Source organism: Ambystoma mexicanum, chromosome 1p (assembly GCF_040938575.1).
Source record: "Ambystoma mexicanum isolate Mex_15411 chromosome 1p, UKY_AmexF1_1, whole genome shotgun sequence".
Taxonomy (NCBI): Eukaryota; Metazoa; Chordata; class Amphibia; order Caudata; family Ambystomatidae; genus Ambystoma; species Ambystoma mexicanum.
In genome coordinates this window covers 216,167,657-216,185,421 of record NC_090921.1, presented here as the reverse complement: position 1 = coordinate 216,185,421, position 17,765 = coordinate 216,167,657, and the positions used below count along the sequence as shown (strand labels likewise).

Below are 17,765 nucleotides of genomic sequence, written 5' to 3'. Positions count from 1 at the left end.
GCAGAACGGTCATTAAGCACAATCAAAAGCAGGAGAAAAGAACAAGGACCTCATCACTGCCTGCTTTGCTTGTCTATGAAGTGTTCGATTTGAATTTTCTGAATGAAGTTATGATAAACGAGGAGATGTAATCCAGAATTTTGAAAACCCGAAGTAATTAGGCCCAAAACTCTGCAGTGTTGCTCAGTGATCGTTGTTGAACAGCCTTTACAAAGTCCTTTGCGCACTGCAATGCCTTTATATTTTTGCACATCAACAAGGCAACACAACGTATAATTCAGCACAGCATTTTATTTTAGAAACAGAAGGGCACACATCCATTGAAGCTGCAGTCTCTCTGCAGGCAGCATCCTCTCCAACATGATTAAAGTAGCACAAGAGTTTGAACCAGTGTATTCCCTACTTTCCACGTTCTCAGCCAACACTCATTGCAGTTCAGACATCATTAACGAAGTATCAGTGCTGATCTTTGCATGAACACACGTCTTCAGCCTACTCAAGCTCCAAGCTGGTCATCAAACCTTGGCCATAAAACCTGCAGAAAGAGGTGCAGCGTGTATCCGATTGATTGGCGCTGGGTCATGGCTGCTACATAGAGGAGAAAATGTGCAGTCCTGAAGACAGTGCAAAATGTAGAGCACTCTTAGCACTGAAAGGTCGATCAGTCTGCAATGTATTATAAAAACAGTCTACAAACTCCCTACACGATGACAGGTTCCCGTGCAACATTCTGGCGTTTCACAACAAAAATCTTCTGTCCCGAGACCGTGACCAAGTAGGTTTGCTCCCCGAACACCACTGGAGGAGGTAAAGCAGAAGAATTAGTAGACCAATATTTAAAAAAAAAAAATCACAATAGAATCACAACTATAGGCAGCTCAACTGGCCAGCCTTATTACAGTAACAATTATATTCCCTGGACCACCTACATGTTTGTTATTTCAGGCCATGGGCGTTCCAAAAAAAACTAAATATATTGGGATCTTCTACTTCCCTATGAAACATATCCTACTAGAAATCAAATCTGAGAATAGCAGAAGCTGAGCCATAGGATATTTTAAAAGATCCTTTTCAACTTAAGCTATGCAACTAAAATAAAAATAAAAATGTTGTTAAACAAGTAAAAGCTACCAGGAATTGATTCCTTGCCATACAAAAAAAACAAAAAACAAAAAGACAAAAAAAAAAAAAAGCGCACATCTGTGAAACCGTTTAACTCTTAACATTGCAAATCAAGTTTGTCGCAGGGGTTGTCCAGTTCAATTAGGAAAAACTAATATTCAAACTCTGATACCTTTTATTGGACAAACTGAATATATTATACAGAGATAGAAACCAAAAATGTGACACTATAGCACTGCTACTTCGCTACTGACACCCATTTGCCCAGAGGTCGACAACAGGCATACCCTTTTGCAACCATGCTACTCCTCCCTTTGCTGCAGCTGTTTGCCACTATGCACACTCACCAGACAGGCGTTTGAAAGGTAGCTCTTTGCTGCCATGCATGCGGAAGCTGCTGGCCGTATTTACCATCTCTATAATGACTGCAGCAGCACGTTCGTCGTTCTCCAGGTCTCCTGCAGACTAGAGGAGAATGAGAAGGTCAAATTCAAGCCAAGCCATGGTTAAAGGTCATCCGATGAGGAGGTTACACATCTGCCAGTTCCCTCTACATGAACTCTATGTAGATGGGTCATCTACCTTGTACACCCTTTAAAATCTGTAGGAACTAGCGAAGTTTCTAATCTAACATTCTACGTGATTGTACTCGCATAAAAAGGTGACCACCCCTTAAATGTTCAATCTTCTTTAAATTTACTTTGATTCTATCAATCCTAAAAATGTACATGTGCACATATAAGAACAAAAGAAATTGGTATAACTGTCATGCACATTAGGGAAAAGTCGTACTTTTTTAAAAAAAAAAAGAAAAAAAGAAAAATAAATCGTTCAAGCCTGGCTTAATGCTCTTCCTTGGGTTCCATGTGTTAATTGCCAGACAAATATCGCCATGCAAGAATGATGGCGATATTAACCTATGGAACCTGCGGGTGACACCCCTGCACCCATTTACCCCATAAATTATCCCCACCAATAATATCTCTTGTGGCGTTTCTCCGACTGCCATATATGTGGCAATTTTATTGGTGGGGATAATATTACCCGATACCCTTCCTTGGGGAGAAGGCATATCAAGTATTTACTCAAAGCCCATGAAAATCGTGCATCTAGAATCGGAAAGCAATGCAATAAAACAGGTCTACATTTTCTTTTCCAAATGCATTATTAGGATTTAGTCTTTTGGGCTAAAAAAGGCATTCTAGATTACTTTAAACACCCTGCCGTTTATGCTATGAATTAGTATACAGTTAAGCCTCAAGAATAAAACTGTCTAGTTGTGGTCACACGCCACCAAGACAGGGTTCCAATGGCTTATGGATGAAATTAACATATATGTGCTCTCCTTGATGACTGAGTTCAATCGTTCACTTTCTTTCAGGCATACCGCTCTAGCCTGGCTATGCCTATAAACGATTTGCATGTTATCTAACCAGTGGCTAGCATTAATTAATGCAATCTTATTTTTAACCCGATAAAGCTATATGAATAGTTAAGTTGACTACATTTAACAAAACAAAACCCTTGAGAAATTCAGCAGATGTGGGAAGTCATGACCAGCTTAACTCGCTGTGCTCCTGTTGATGTCCCCCATAATGCCTTTTAGTAGGTCATTGTGCATCCCCTACGTTTGTTTTTTTACCTGCCACAAGCCATGGCATTTACTCCCACTGCATTTTGAAACACTATCGGGCCAATAACCACAGCCTTTGGTCTCGTCCATTGTACATGTTCCCCAAATGTGTTTCTGTTGCACCCACTAGGTGGCTGTGACCACTATACAAGACATGGCCACTATTCACACCATTAACAACTCATTTTTTTACTAATTGTTCCCAAAATTGGGGGGGCTTGGGGGGGGATAGAGCCTCGACAATCGTTTTGGTTTAGAAAATGCCATCCAAATCCAGCCAGCAAGTCAAAGGTTATTTGTCCCTCTTCTGCAAAGCACCCAGGTTGTAAGTCGTACGGGCATCACATGCCCAGTAACTACAATTTTGTTTTGCTAAATTTCAGCCAAATCCGTCAAACGAGTCCAAAGTTATTAGCAATTAATTTTTTGTGTTTCCTATGATACTTCATATTCTACTATAGTGCAGAGACTGCCACACTATAACATATGGGATACATTACTCACCGTAATCGTATTTCTGATGCTTGCATTTGCTTAGATTCTCATGCTGTGCATAGGCCGACATCTAGTGGAAGCTGCAGCGTATTACAGTTGTTTTTGAAATTCCAAAAGGGACTGCGACAAGGCATGCCAGTAATACTATCCCTAGTGTGATGTCCACTGTACCCATGGTCCTTCAGGCGTAGTGGTCCCTCCGATTGTTTTGTTTCTGTCATGAGGTAGCATGAAGTGTGTATCCAAGCAGATGTGTATCAGACAAGCTCATAATCATCCATGGACCTTCTCTCCAAGGGGAGCAAGGGTGGGTGCATGTGAATCTAAGCAGATAGATACAAGTATCAGAAATACGATTACGGTGAGTAATGTATCCCTTCTGAGGCTTGTGGAATCTGCTTAGACCACATGCTGTGCATAGATTAGCGCGCAGTGTTAGGAGAAGGTGGTGGGTTGTGAGAAGGTTCATGGGCAAACGGATGTTTTAGAACCGCTTGTGCCACTTGTGCCACTTGTGCATCTGTCTAGGAATGGGTGTCAATGCAGTAGTGCTGAGTGAAGGTGTGTACTGAGCTCCATGTAGCTTGCTTTGCAAATGCTGTCTAGGGGGACATTTGCAATAAATGTCAAAGGTGCTCCTTGTGGCGTGAGCTCTTGGCGTGAAAGGCTGTGTCTTGTCCGACAGAGAATAGCACAGTTGTATGCATCTGACTATCCATCTGGAGAAGGCATTCTTGGAAATGCGGTCCCCTTCTCTGCCTGGGTCTACGAAGACAAACAGTTGATCTGTTTTTCTTAGCGGTATGGTCTTGTTTACATAGTAAAGGACCGCCCTCCTTACATCTAGTGTGTGGAGTTTTACCTCAGCTGAGCTTTTTGGGATCTGGAAGAAAGCCGGAAGCTCAATGAACTGGTTCACATGACATTTTGAGATGAAGTTAGGAGACCTATGATGAGCAAGTAAAACCAGTTTGTCCTTGTGTATGACAAAGAAAGGATCCTGCACTGACAATGCTTGCAATTCACTAACTCTTCCTATGGAAGTAATAGCGACTAAGAAGGCAGTCTTGTAAGTCAGGTGTTTAAGACTTGACTTGTGCATCGGCTCGAAAGGGGGTCCCACGAGCTTAACGAGTACTACATTGAGACCCCATCCTGGCGGTGGGTTTGAAATTGGAGGGGAGTCGCTTTACTCCCTCCATGAATGCTTTGATGACCAGCACCTTCCACCACAATACTTTAGAGGTGGTTTAAGCCGACAAGGCCGCCAGGTGGACCTTTATAGAGTTGAATACTAACCCATAGTCTAGCAAGTGGAACATGCGCAATGGGGTACATTCTATGGGGTTTATTTGTTTAGACTGGAACAAAATTACAAATCTCCTCCACTTGGCGAAATAACAGTGACTAGTGTTTGGCTTTCGTGCTTTCTTTATATCATCCATACACCTCTGTGGTAGGTTAAGATGTCCAAAGTCTATGACTTCAGGAGCCACGCTGCCAAGTTCATGGAGTGATGTTGCGGGTGCACTGTTAATCCCCTGTGCCGAGTGAGTAAATTGGTCTGGCAGCTTGATGGGATCGCACATCGCCAGTTTGTGCAGATGTGAATACCATGGCCGTTTTGCCCACATAGGAGCAACTAGGACGAGCGTCACTTGTTCCTTGTGGATCTTGTTGATGAGAGGAGTTGGGGGGGGGGGGGTAAAGCATCAGCAAATTTCCCTGAACAGTTCATCCATAGGGCGTTCCATTTGGAGCCTGGTTGGGGGAATCTAGAAGTCTGGGCATTGTTTGTTTTCGCTTGTAGCAAACAAGTCTAGCTTGGGGATACCCCATTGAGCGAAGAGGTGGTCTACGACCATTTCTTTAGTTGCCACTCGTGTTCCTTTGTTAGGGGGATCTTTGCTCAGTGAGTCGGCTAGAGAGTGGAGTTCCCCTGGAACGTGTTGTGAGACTAGGAATATTTTCCGTCCGAGTGCCCATTTTCAAACTTGTTGTGCTAGTTTGGACTGATGTTAGAGAGCGTGTGCCCTCCCACCCCCGCATTTGTTGATGTAAAACATTGCTGTAGTGCTGTCGGTGAGGACTTGCAGTTTGCTAGGTTCATCTCGAATGCCTGAAGGGCCTTGAACACCGCCAGTAGCCCCTGTGCTGTGTGATGAAGGTGATGAGCCCCCCACCCAGCAAGAGATGCGTCTGTTGTAACTATCGCCTGGTGTTAGGAATAGAACAGCAGACTGTCTGTCCAGGCTTACAAACGTGGTAGAAATGGATGATGAAGATATAGTGAGGAAGAGGTTGTCTTCAATATAAATTCTTCACCTGTTCCACATGAAGAATGGAGCAGGCAATGAGGGATGAAAAATAAAAATCGCTTAACATGTTAAATATTGCAATACAGAGTGATAGTGCACTGAAGAACCATTTGCAAGAGTCGTGTTTAGCACATTATTGGAGTGTTATGGATGAGTTGAACATTCAGGAAGATTTGTTAATGCTTGGAGATAAAATCATTCCACCCATGAATGTACAACCAAGGATCATAGATTTATGCCACGAGGGACATCGAGGAATTATGAAGACCAAACTAAGGATTAGAAGCGACTATTGGTGGCCCGCATGCAATCTCCAGATTGAAAGAGTAGTGAGAAACTGTATCCTTTGTTGTAATAGTGAAAAAGCATGTATATGTTCCAAATATCCCATGGTTGTAACGGATGTGCCTGAGAGGCCATGGGACAAATTAGGTCTGGATGTGTTAGGCCCGGTATGGAGCAATGGTGAGCAACAATACTGTTTGGTGGTGCTTGATTTACTTACTTACCAGGTGAGCAGAAGTTTTGATCAAACCATGCATCACTACCAAATCAGTTGGTAATTTTATAGATGAGATCAGTGAACAAGTAGGGTATCCCCCAGGTCATAGTTACTGATAATGGTACTCAATTTCGATCAAAAGAGACACGTGATTATTGCAGAGCACACTCCATAGAACACAGATTTAGTGCCATTTATCACCCTCAGACGAATGTTGTGGTTGAGAGGTTCAATCGCATTCTCAAGGAGACCATTCGCTGGGCGTGGTCAAATGGGTCGATATGGAAGAAAGCTGTGAGGGATACAATTATAGCCCATCGTTTCACCCCACACTGTACAACCAGTGTTTCACCTTTTGAATTTAGCAGAGGACGCAAAGCCAACACTAAACTTGTACCACACCTTGGTTAGGTAGGAGTACCAACACAAAAGAAAGACCAGAAGGACTTTTAGAGCGTATTAGAAATTCCCAAGTTAAGAATTAAGCAGCACATGATAGCGTGGGTATAATGAGAACAAGGGGCAGGTTACCTGTTGTAGGGGACACTGTAAGGATTAAACTACCCCCTGCACTCAGGAACGGATCATGCAAGTTGCTCAGGCTGTTAGTGATTTCTGAGGTGTTTAAACATGCGGTGAGAGTGGAGGATGGACGTGTGTGGAATATGGAAAGTGTGTGTAGCGCGAGGTGAGGCGAATGCTTCTGGTGTTTCTCCTCTGAAAAGAATGAGGACAGGTCTGAATGAGAGTAGTCCGAGCATTCAGATGGATGGAAGGAGTAATATGAAGAAGGTGTGTGACATGGGTAGAAGTGAACAGAATTCGGCTGTTCACGATGTAGAAGATCTTACTACAGACCACGACTGGCTGAATATGTGTGCGAGTGAGAAGGACCACTACTGCAAATTTCTGTCAACTGTAAAGAGAGGAGGATGTGTAGCAGGAGCCTGCTAGCACGCGTCCTACAGCACGAGCAGCTAGGACACGTGCCTGTTATGCAGTGACAGGCAGTGAATGCAAAGGAGCCAGCTCGGGAGACGGTTGACAGAGAAGACAAGAGAAGGGAGCTGTGCTTTGTGACGCTCGATCCATTTTACTATTTATTTGTATAAAGTTAATGTATGGTTACGTATATACACGGTTTAATAAAGTACATAATTGTATTTACTTTCCCTGCATATCCGACTTCATTACAGGAGTCAAGGATAGTACTACGGTAGTCAGCTTGCCTCTATGCCTTCATTATCAATACGGGTGCCCCCCCGTGTACCACTGACATCTGCTGCTCCGCACGCCAGCTGTAACTCCCGGTCCTACGATTTCCCTTTTGGAGGTTTCGCTGCTCTGAGTTGAAAAGGGCAAGGCAAATCCCCCTTCCTCGTCCTTCCAGGTCTCACCACTTCTCTCCTCCATTTGTACTGCCGATTTGGTGTGGCTGTCACCTCGTGCTTTTGGCCTTGCTCGCAGTGTGCTTCCGTGCTCTGCTTTTTATCACTGTGGGGAAGGTAAAGGCCTGTCGGGAGTGAATGGTTGGTGTCAATTACCCGACTCTACCTGACCTGTGCATTGAGAAGTGTCAGATAAACGGCTCTGGTGTTAGTCCGTTGTCTGTTACAGTGTAACAAAGCGTTCTTGTTGGAAAAGGACTATGCTACAGGGTTGGATGAGGAAACGGTGTTATATGGAATCATAGCCCTTATATACTAGGGTTTTAGAGAAACTCATAAGGTTTGTGAACCCAATGGGAATGACCGGGAGTATTATCGTGAAATGAACAGGGAGGACTGTGAGAATGGCAGTGTGTTGTCAAATCAGATTGGGAAGTGGAAAAATAAGAAGGAGAGGGATGGGAAGAAAAATAACCGAGTGTTCAAGTAGGATACAGGAAAAAAAAGGGTCACATAAAAAAGTAATCCAAAACCTTATGTGTAAAAAGCTAAGGTAATGCAAAAGTATTCCCATTGCACTGTAAGATGCAGTGTGCAAAGTTAAAAACACAAGAATTCCAAAACGCAAACAGTTTCCCCAATACCGATTGTCTGAACGACGGATCAGTTTCCACAGAATGTGAGCAAAAGGGAAGTGAAGCTGCAGGCTTTACTTCCCTTCAAAATGTCAGGACAGGATCAAAAAATAACATGGTTCCATAGGAATCTATGGAGGGAAAGTTGCAAAATGAAACTTTATCTTAACAGTCACGTAGCATATTTACGTGCATGGATGTTAATTTCTATGATGTGGCATGTTTAGGGTTTATGTGCAAGAGGTTTGTGCATGGTATGCGAGGTTCAGTTATGTGCAAGTAGCAGTGAGTGTGTTCCTAGCTTGACAGTAGGCAGGGATAGAGCTAGCGAGGAGTTGAGGGGAGTGGCCCAAATGACAAGCGTGTAGATGTTTAAATGTTTAATGTGAAAACTGCACCAAGCTTCCACATAGGAGCCAGCTTTCTGATAGAAGGATAAATTATCGTTCATTCTCAGAAGAAAATCACAGCTGACTGGGGAAAAAAATTGGATACCAGAAACTGAAGCATTACTACTTTAATGAGCAATCCATACAGTACTGGGATAGGTTGCGACTGAACAAGTTCAGGGTGCAATGCCAAACCATTCATCTTTGAAAGTATATCTGGTCTAGGTATAATGTAAATGTTTCTTGCAAGTGAAAGTCAGAGCATTTCTGGCAACCAGACAGTTCTTTATCCAGACTGTTGCCATCAGGATTATGATAGCTGTAGTACTATGCAACTTGAATACATGCGTGCTAATCAACACAATCACAAAAAGCATAGAAATAACCATTACACCAGATCATTAAAAGAACACTGCTGAGAGATCATTTTTGATGGTCACCAGGACAAAGTCGTGAAGGTTGGTGTGCTGTGCTCTTAAAAACAGGTAAGAAGCTCCCTACCACTAGATCTGAAAATACATAATTATCCATGCAGTCCCCATTTCCAAACAAACAGGCCTTGAAAAAAGTACTTTCTTGTTCAGTATCCATTCTGGAGAGGCTACAACCACGCTGCCTCAGGTCCATCAATGTTGCACGAGATATGGCATGGCTCATATCTGAACAGTGATCCTAGGGGATTGTGCCTGGGAGGTATGGACAAGAACATACAGCCAGTGCCTGATTAAAAGACCACAACGGCTAACCCATATTTGCTCAAAAGAACAGTCAAATAACTCAATAATCCATATGTATGAAGGCTGGATATAAAAGTGTAAATCTAAACCAAGAGAGCTGAATATTCGCTTTTGAACAGCTGAGGTCGTTGGTTAGCTTGTTAGCAAATAGCTTAAAGGAGGCATAGGTTTTACTACCTATCTAAAACCTTGGTTGATCCAAGTGGATGCATGTACGTGTGGAACATTGCTTAAGAATTTGTAGAAAGCTAGGACTTGCATAATGTTCTTAATGAATCACACTGTAGCAAGACCTTAATCCCATATCACAACTGCAGTCGTAAGAAGGGTCACAGTTCCACAGTTTACAACAATTACTTCAAAAACATGAATCTGCTTTTACTTGAGAATGTTGTATTCCAAAATTAAACTGCATATCAGGGACCTACATTGCCCAACACACGCTCATGCTGCCAAAGTCATGTTCCCTCAGGTCCCCATGGTCCCACCAGCCATCAAACTTACAGCTATGACTCCTTCCTCATTGATGACCAAGTAGCCCTGCTGGTCCGGAATCCGTTCCAGTCCAAGAGTGAGTGTGGAAGCCTGGGAAACGAGAGACAGTGTGGTGAAGTCCAGATCACACAAACAGAATCCCTTCAGGTTGCCCCCCACTCCTCCTCAGGACCATTGGGCTCTCCACCCTACTCCCACCCCAACAGCTTAGCCTAACCTCCAATCCAGAGTAAATGTTGCCTCCTGGGAACCAGGGTTACTAGAGTGTCATGCTTCCACTCGGCCAGAGAGCATGAATCACTAGTCCCATACCATTAAATGTTGTGCCACAGAGTCTGATGTTACATGGCCTGTGTTGTGGTCGATTGTGAAGAGATGGGAGTATCCCCACTTGCACTCAGCAGGGCTGCAAGAACTTATAATGTGGAAGGACGGTACTTGCTTTTGGTATGTCCAGCGACACAGATTCGTTTTAAATACCTACACGACACCATATCAAACTTTTCTCTCATGGATGAAGAAGTTTGCTGGCAAAAACTGATAGGAGGAGATAGAACTTCATGGCTTCTGGCCAAGGTAAACATTATGCAATACATTGTAAAAGTGATGTTTCCTTCAATTCCCTTGACGCCTTAGCACAAACGAGCAGCAAATTTCCTTGCATAGTGGCATAATCATTAAGTGAGAAACTAAAGAGACTAATAACAAGAGTCTACCAGATTGATCCACTGATTTTACCAGATTGATCCACTGATTTTCTTCCGCGAAAAAACATGATCTGCTCTTCTTTTGTAAAAAAAAAAAAAAAAAATTTTTTTTGGGGTTGTATACAAATGAAATTAAAAAAAAAGAAGAATGTGGAAGTGTTAGTGACAGTTGGCACCTTGGTGCATGCAGCTGAAGAGAGGTGGTGGAATCAGTGACTGTTCTCCATGTGTAATTTCTATTCTGAAATTTGCAGCTAAGGAATAATAAAAATGTACCATCTTCATGAAGCTCTTCTATTCTTCCAATAACTAGTACACTATTATCAACTGGGATTAAAGACGTTAATAAGTGGATTTGTGAGGGGTTATTAAAAGGGACACTTCGATCCCACAGACCTAAAACAACCACCACAAGAACGACAGGCTGCTTAGGAAAGCTCTCCCGAGTTGGAATGAGGTAGAGCATCTTAAAGTGATAATTCATAGGTAGCAAAGGTTGTTACCAGTCTGGAATCACATCAGAGCTGCAACAATTTCAGACATTGGGTGCCCTGCCAACCGTTTATTTTACTGACTGTGCTATAGAGCGAGCCAGCCAAACAATTGAGAGGAGAGTTGAGAGTGGCAGAAAGGAAAATCTGGGTTGGACGTGTGTAGTGTACGCTAGTGTGTCAAACTGCCCTGAAAGTGCCATGCTACAGTCGGGCATGTAAAAGTCAAGGGAGCACCTTGTTGGAACCATATACAGACGTGGTAGTTGTTATGCATGATTTATTGTGCTTCATTTAATCAACTTTGCTTTAGGAGCGTCGAATTGGAGGCATAGCTGGAACTTGGCCTTACCTGAAACGAATAGATTCCCTAAAACACATCAGCGTGCACAAAGAACAGCCCATTGCATATTCTGCAAACCTACTGGCAGTAAATTAGAATGACAGAGCGTGTTATAGTGACTGGATTTTCTAAATAAAAAAGGGGACGGGCCACCAACCTAAAAGTAGGACTACAATTTCACACTAGCCAACAGGACTACAGTTCCATACTGGGTAGGTCGTAGGGGAATACTCTAGGACAGGGGTCTCCAGCTTTTACGTTAGCTAGAGCTACTTGTAGTGGAGGCCCACAGTGGAGAGCTACTAGCGGACGATATCGGGGTGGGGATATTTATAAACCTCTGAATTTTTACCAATATTTTTTTGGCCCAATTATTTCCTCTCTATAACCAGATGGAACAACATATGCCTTCACGATTATATTAAGAACTTCAAAAACCTCCTTGTTACATTAGTATTAGTAGCTGTCTCAGAAAGACAGATATTTGTTGGACTACCACACAAATATCCTGTCATTTTTGTACCCTTCCTTTGCGTTTTATGCAGGCTTTCTACATGCTGGGCACACTTGTTTTCCAAATGTGCATTTCACACTTCCATAAAAAAAACAAAAAGTAATTTCCAAATTGAAAAATGCTGCTTGCGTTCACTAGTTTTCGTTGAAATGTTTTTTTTGTCAGACACCACACATACTCTGTTATTTGTGTGCCCCTCTGTGTTTTAGCACAAGTTATATTTATAAAGATGTTATATGCTTGTCAAACTGGTTCATCACAAATAAATGCTTCTGTTGTGCTGACAGCAGTTTTTAGGAAATTAAACTGTGGGTTCATGGGTGCTAACTTTTGATTTTCACTACAGGGGCAGAAATATCCCCACCTCCATCCTGAATATAAGCAAGAGACCAGCCCAACCCCTTCCCTGGCCAAACACATTTTATAGCACTTTTTCTATGACTCCAGTGCTATGCGGACGACACTCAGCTCATTTTCAGGCTACCCTCTGCCACCTCTTCTCCCTCCCTCATCTCCGACTGCCTGTCCCCCACCCAGTAGTGGTGTGCCGCCAATGATCTCTGCCTTAATGACAGTAGATTCTCCTCATTGGAACAGCTCCTCCCTCCTTCCCTGTCAATCTCTGGCCGGCCTCTCTTGGCCCTCTTACTGCTCCCACCTGCAAGGCTAAAAACCTCAGGGTCATCTTCGACTCCACACTCTCCTTCTCTCCTCACATCTCTGACGTCTCTAAGAAGTCACACTACCAGCTGCACCTCCTCAGAGGTATTCTTCCTCTCCTCTCCTTACCCCAGAAGCTCACCGTCTCCAGAGCCCTGGTTCTCTAAGTTGGACTATTGCAACAGCCTCTATCTAAATCTGCCTGCCTCTACTCTCCACCCTCTGCAAATTATCCTAACCAGGACTGCAAGACTTGTCCTTGGCTTCAGGCCCAGGGATCGCATCTCTCCAGGACTGAAATCTCTGCACTGGCTCCCAGTGGCTGCAAGGATTAAGTTCAAAACCCTCTGCAATATCCACTAGGCATTCTGGGGCCTGGGGCCGCATTACCTTCAACTCTCTCTTCCTAAATACCTTCCTTCTCTGGCTCTTCGCTCATCTGCCTCCAACTCCCTCAGAGTTAGCCGCTTCTCCAAGCAACGAGTTGGTGGTCAATCTCTCTCCTTGGCTGGGGCCTCCCTCTGGAACAGTCTTCCTGCCTCCCTGAAACTTGAGGAGAACCATCTCCGGTTCCGGAAACACCTCAAAACCTTCCTCTTTGCTTCTGCTTTCTCTGCCTCTCTCCCCTGCTGAAATTCCTGCTGATTCTGCACTGATTACCTGGCCACCCTTTCTGATCTTTGGCCAGGTCCTGCCTTTGCACACCTCCCTGGCAACCCCCTACACTTACGGACTAGTTCTGTATCCCTTCAGTCCCCTTACAGCACTTATGTCTGCTCTTACCTTGCACTTGCCACCATCAGGCCGTTTTATTTATCGTATTTCTTCTTCTTTCCCCATGTACTGCACTTTCCCCTTACCCTTCCCCCTGGCACTCTTCCCTTTGGCCCTACCCTCGCACTTGCGCGATCTGAATGTCACCTGGCCTAGTAGGGTCGTTGTCTGTCTTCCACTGTTTTCCCCTCCCTTGCCTTGTCACGCCTTGAAACACTTGTGTATAGGCGCGTTATAAATGCCATATCATACTCATCATACTAACACCACTGAAAAAGTTATGCCCTGACAAAAAGCCTTCAGCTCGAAACAGAAGCTGGAAAAAGAGAACAATATGTGAAACAGATGTTTAATATGTAGAATATATTTTCTTTAAATAAATAAATGGAAATCTTTCTTTGGAAGGAATATCATGCAGTGAGAACACATTTCTCGAAATTGGTGGGGAAGTCATCAAGAAGCATGGACAGCATTATTAACCAAGAAGACAAAGCATATCTTGAAATGCAACCCTCTGTATTGTAGAAGATGAGGACTATCAAGCTGACTGACAATGGGACTTACGTTTGAAGCTTCAACTTTTGTAACTGATTTGAAAAGTGCAGTGCATTTAAGTAAGTTTCCTGATTCTTACCAAATAGCAAACAAAGTATTGGAAGCCAGAGATTCAGGAAAATAGATTACTAGATGTATCCAATTGTTCATTACAACTAAAATATTTGTGGAGATATAGGAATATCCATAAAACTCAAGAAGCCAGTAGCTAACAAGTACCATTAGGCTGTCCTGTTCAACGAGTGACAAGGAAGTAGATCACCACAACATTGCTGGCCACTATGCAAAATAGTGAAAGAAAAAACGAAATAAACACAACACAGTTTATTTACAGCTTCTGCGACTCAACATTCAAAAGTAAACCCAGAGTATTCAAAGAAGTCTGGCAGCTGCTATCGATGATTAACATTTGCAATATCCAAGAAACGTAACTGCTACCGGCTAGGAATTTAAAGAAAAATAACCTACTAAGTGTCCCTCTAACAATAAATTGCTGACAGCAGGCACGAGTGACAGAGCGAAATGAAAGCAATAGGTTCAACTTTTGGTATCTGAATACTTAAAGTGAGCAGAAAATGATACAATTCAAAGGTCTCAAAAAGATGTCAGTAAAAGAGTTCCTAACATCAGAAAGTTTCAGGACTGCTTGAAAGATAGTGAACAATGTCAATGTGGCGGTTTACTACGAAACTAGTGTAGGTTAGAGGAACTGAAAAAGGTCAAGAACATAATTTAGCAGCGATCTACAAATATACTACTGGTACCCGAACTTGAATCTACAAAGATTTTCAAACAATGCGCTTATGAAAAACAAAAATACAAATTTAAGAACTGCTGTGTAAAAGATACAGATTGTTAAACAGAAGCAGAAAAAGTAAACATACTACAATGACATTCTTGAAAAAGAATACAATAAAATTCTACATTTGTACTGGTCAGTAATTTTGCAAAAGATTACAACTATGATAATATCATTTGTGAATGGACTAATTTCTGAAACAGCTGAAAAGTGAAAGGCAACTGGCCCAGATAGCATTGGTGTACAGTTTTTGTACAACGTCTGCAAGAAAGATCACACACTATATTTTTCTCAATCTGGTTGAAAATACTCTAGAATTAATTACAATAATCATTGATACAGGATACCAAAGAACGTTATTTTGAGTGAATTGTGGAAGATCAGTAACTGGCCCTCAGACACAATTGCAAGCAACTGCATTCATGAAACCTTTGACCAAACTATAGTGTAAAAGAATTGTCACCGGTCACCATAAATCATGTGCAACAATTTTTTTATGAAGGTCTATCAGAGGACATAAAAATCTGACCCATTACTAAAAGGACCAGCAAAATCAAACAACATCTCCGATGTTTGCCAAATTATTAACATTTGACTCATTCATATGCAAATACTGAATGGTCTTACAATGCAAAGAGCTCCCTGTCAAGCAAGAAGGTTAAAGATCATATAATAATAAAAGATGGCAGTACTATAACAGTGGGGCCATTAATATGCAGTCTCAAAATTATTGGCAAAGGTTGGCTGGCTAGTAGCTGAGTTATGGTCACTAGTTTAAGCCTTCAATTAACTGGCCTCTGTCCCCAAACCATCCCTAGGGACCATTGAGTGTGTACCTGCTGCTGGAACAAGATCCCCAAGTCTGCTAGCTATACTACTGCCCAAGCATTTACCTGTTGAAGGACCCCAGGAAGGTATGGGCCAGCCTCCCTTATGTTGGAAGCCCAAGGAAAAATGACTCCTCTTGGCCCGAGACCCTGAAGTGGGACTCTCAGCTCCCGAGAGGCATGACTGCTAGGATTCCTGCCATTTCACCATCGAACCACTGCGAGCCGTGTTTAGAGTGTGTTCGTCCCAGATCGAAACACCAGGACCCTCTGGAGCCGTCTTTGGCCATCGCTGAACCTGGAATCACTATTCCACACAATGGAACAGTTTGGCTGCCAAACTGCGCCATCTGAAAGTGTGTTGTTGCCTCGGCTCGACCCAAGAAGTACAACTGCATCTGCACTGCTCAATCTGCCATTCACATCTGTTCCTCACTGCAGATTGAACTAACCCTGGTAGTCTTCACAAACTTCGCCCTTCGAGCCTCTGCATCAAACAGACTCATCTGCACATTTCGTGATCAGCCTGTCAGCTGTCGAACCTTGACAGCCGAAAATGGTGACCTCCGTGATCCGGAGCGCTTGAGTAATGTTTCAAACTGCCATCTTCTTAAATTCAACCCAGCTTCGACACCTGCTTGCTATTGGACCTCCGCAACTTCCACAGTCGCAACACATCGAACCTCTGAACAGCATCCAGAAGCCTGTTCGCTGTTGTCGAACTGCCAAGACATTGCAAAAAGTACTGTTGACGAATAATGGGCCGCTTTGTCCATTCTGGAATCTACAGACTGTCGATGTCCCATAAACCCATTTATTTGCAACCTCAAGAACATATCCTTTTAAACATTGTGGTTTTTATTGCCTATTCTCCCGCCCCCCCCCCCGTCGCATTACCCAGAGTGCTGCATTCATCATATTTGCATATTGTATGTTTTCTAAAGGGGTAGGTTTTTGTAGTGCTTTCTATTTAGGTATTATTGTACATGGTGTGGTTGATTATGGTATATATTTTTATAGAACCTTGAACGGAGATCCCTTTGTTTTGAACCTTATACTTTGCCGTTTGGGCTGCTACTCCGAGAGTATAGTCTTCCCTCGGTCTACGTATGTTACCACAAAAGGCAAAGGAGTTGTACATCTAAACTGTGTCCGTTTTAACTTTACGATTGCGTTACATCTTGGTTTGTAGAAGTGCGAGGGCCGAGTGAGTGTTTTAGCCTCTACTCCTCCTTGTACTGCTGCATGGCAGAAATCAATTTGTCAGAGTGCCTCCGCATGTATTCCTATGTCCTTCTAAACTCATACAACTGGCGCAAGACTAATCACTGCCGAGCCAGTCTTCCATTTACAAGGAGGCCCGGGAGGCAGCCCCAACAGAGGAATCATGTATGTGGGGTGGGGAGTGATGAGGTGAGACAGGAAGGATGAAGGTGGGGGGAAATGGCAGGGCAGGCAGTTCCTGGGTCAGAGCTTGCTCTGAGCATCAGCTTGGATTATGAGATTCAGCCTGCGATCTGAGCAAGCAGATTGCCTGTGGCGCAGCCCCGATAGCCAACTGAAAATAATCTCACATCTAAATTATGGCTCAACACACCCAACCATATCAAAGAACACCACATTGTTCTGAGCATTAAAGCAGAAAACACTATCATCAAGTGTGAAGTATATAAAGGGCAAGAAACCATAACTTTGCCAACTGTAGATACTGAAGAGAAGTATGTGAAACCAGATCACAAATCTCTCGTGCTTGTCGCAAGACAAAAGATACTGAATCAAAAAGTCACTATAAAGAAATGGCTAGTAAGAAATGGTGTGCTATGTATATGTGCACCATTTTCGAATGAGTAATTGTATATAAGAATATTCTTTGTAAAGGGCTTTTGATAAAAGCGCTATTAAATAAGTTATTATTCAGAGACTATTTGAGTTCCTTAGAATGTTAATTAAATAGGAGTTTATTGCATATTTCCAAATTTAAAATCAGTTTTCATAATTGTTGTGTGGAGATAACAGTAGTAATAGGTATGGTAGAGGGATTAATCAGTTTACAAAGTTAAATAAGAGTGGGACGGACGAGGGAGAAAGAAACAAACAAGAGTAAAAAATGGGAACGAGAGAGAACATTCGAGAGAGAGAAATTCTACTTTGTTTATATATTTTGTCACATACCTTGAAGTTCACCAAGCCATAATATCCCTTCAGGCAAGTCCTCAAACGTTGGGTGCCAGGAGCACTAATAGGAACCCAGAATTACCTGTTCTACTGATATAATGTAGTCAAATGCTTTGATATCCAATTAGTGATGTGCATGACTAGATTAATGAGATTCCCACTGTCCCCAACAGGAAAGAAGCTTGGCAGAATCGGCAGGGAAGCTT

The 17,765-nt window shown here is 42.8% G+C and overlaps 1 protein-coding gene across 4 annotated transcripts in view; it reads right to left on the bottom strand.

Moving 5' to 3' along the window:
* Positions 1 to 273: 273 nt before the first annotated feature.
* Positions 274 to 17,765, bottom strand: part of LAMTOR4 (late endosomal/lysosomal adaptor, MAPK and MTOR activator 4) — a 32,379-nt gene continuing 14,887 nt past the window's right edge. For 3 of the 4 annotated variants that reach the window (XM_069646405.1, XM_069646408.1, XM_069646406.1), the window contains exons 2-4: positions 9,724 to 9,804; positions 1,470 to 1,587; positions 274 to 798 (exon numbers count right to left, since the gene is read on the bottom strand). In XM_069646405.1, the coding sequence (XP_069502506.1) occupies positions 701 to 798; positions 1,470 to 1,587; positions 9,724 to 9,804 (297 nt within the window). In that variant the 3' untranslated portion in view covers positions 274 to 700. The remainder of the gene's footprint in view (positions 799 to 1,469; positions 1,588 to 9,723; positions 9,805 to 17,765) is intronic. The other variant, XM_069646407.1, reaches the window with a different exon arrangement.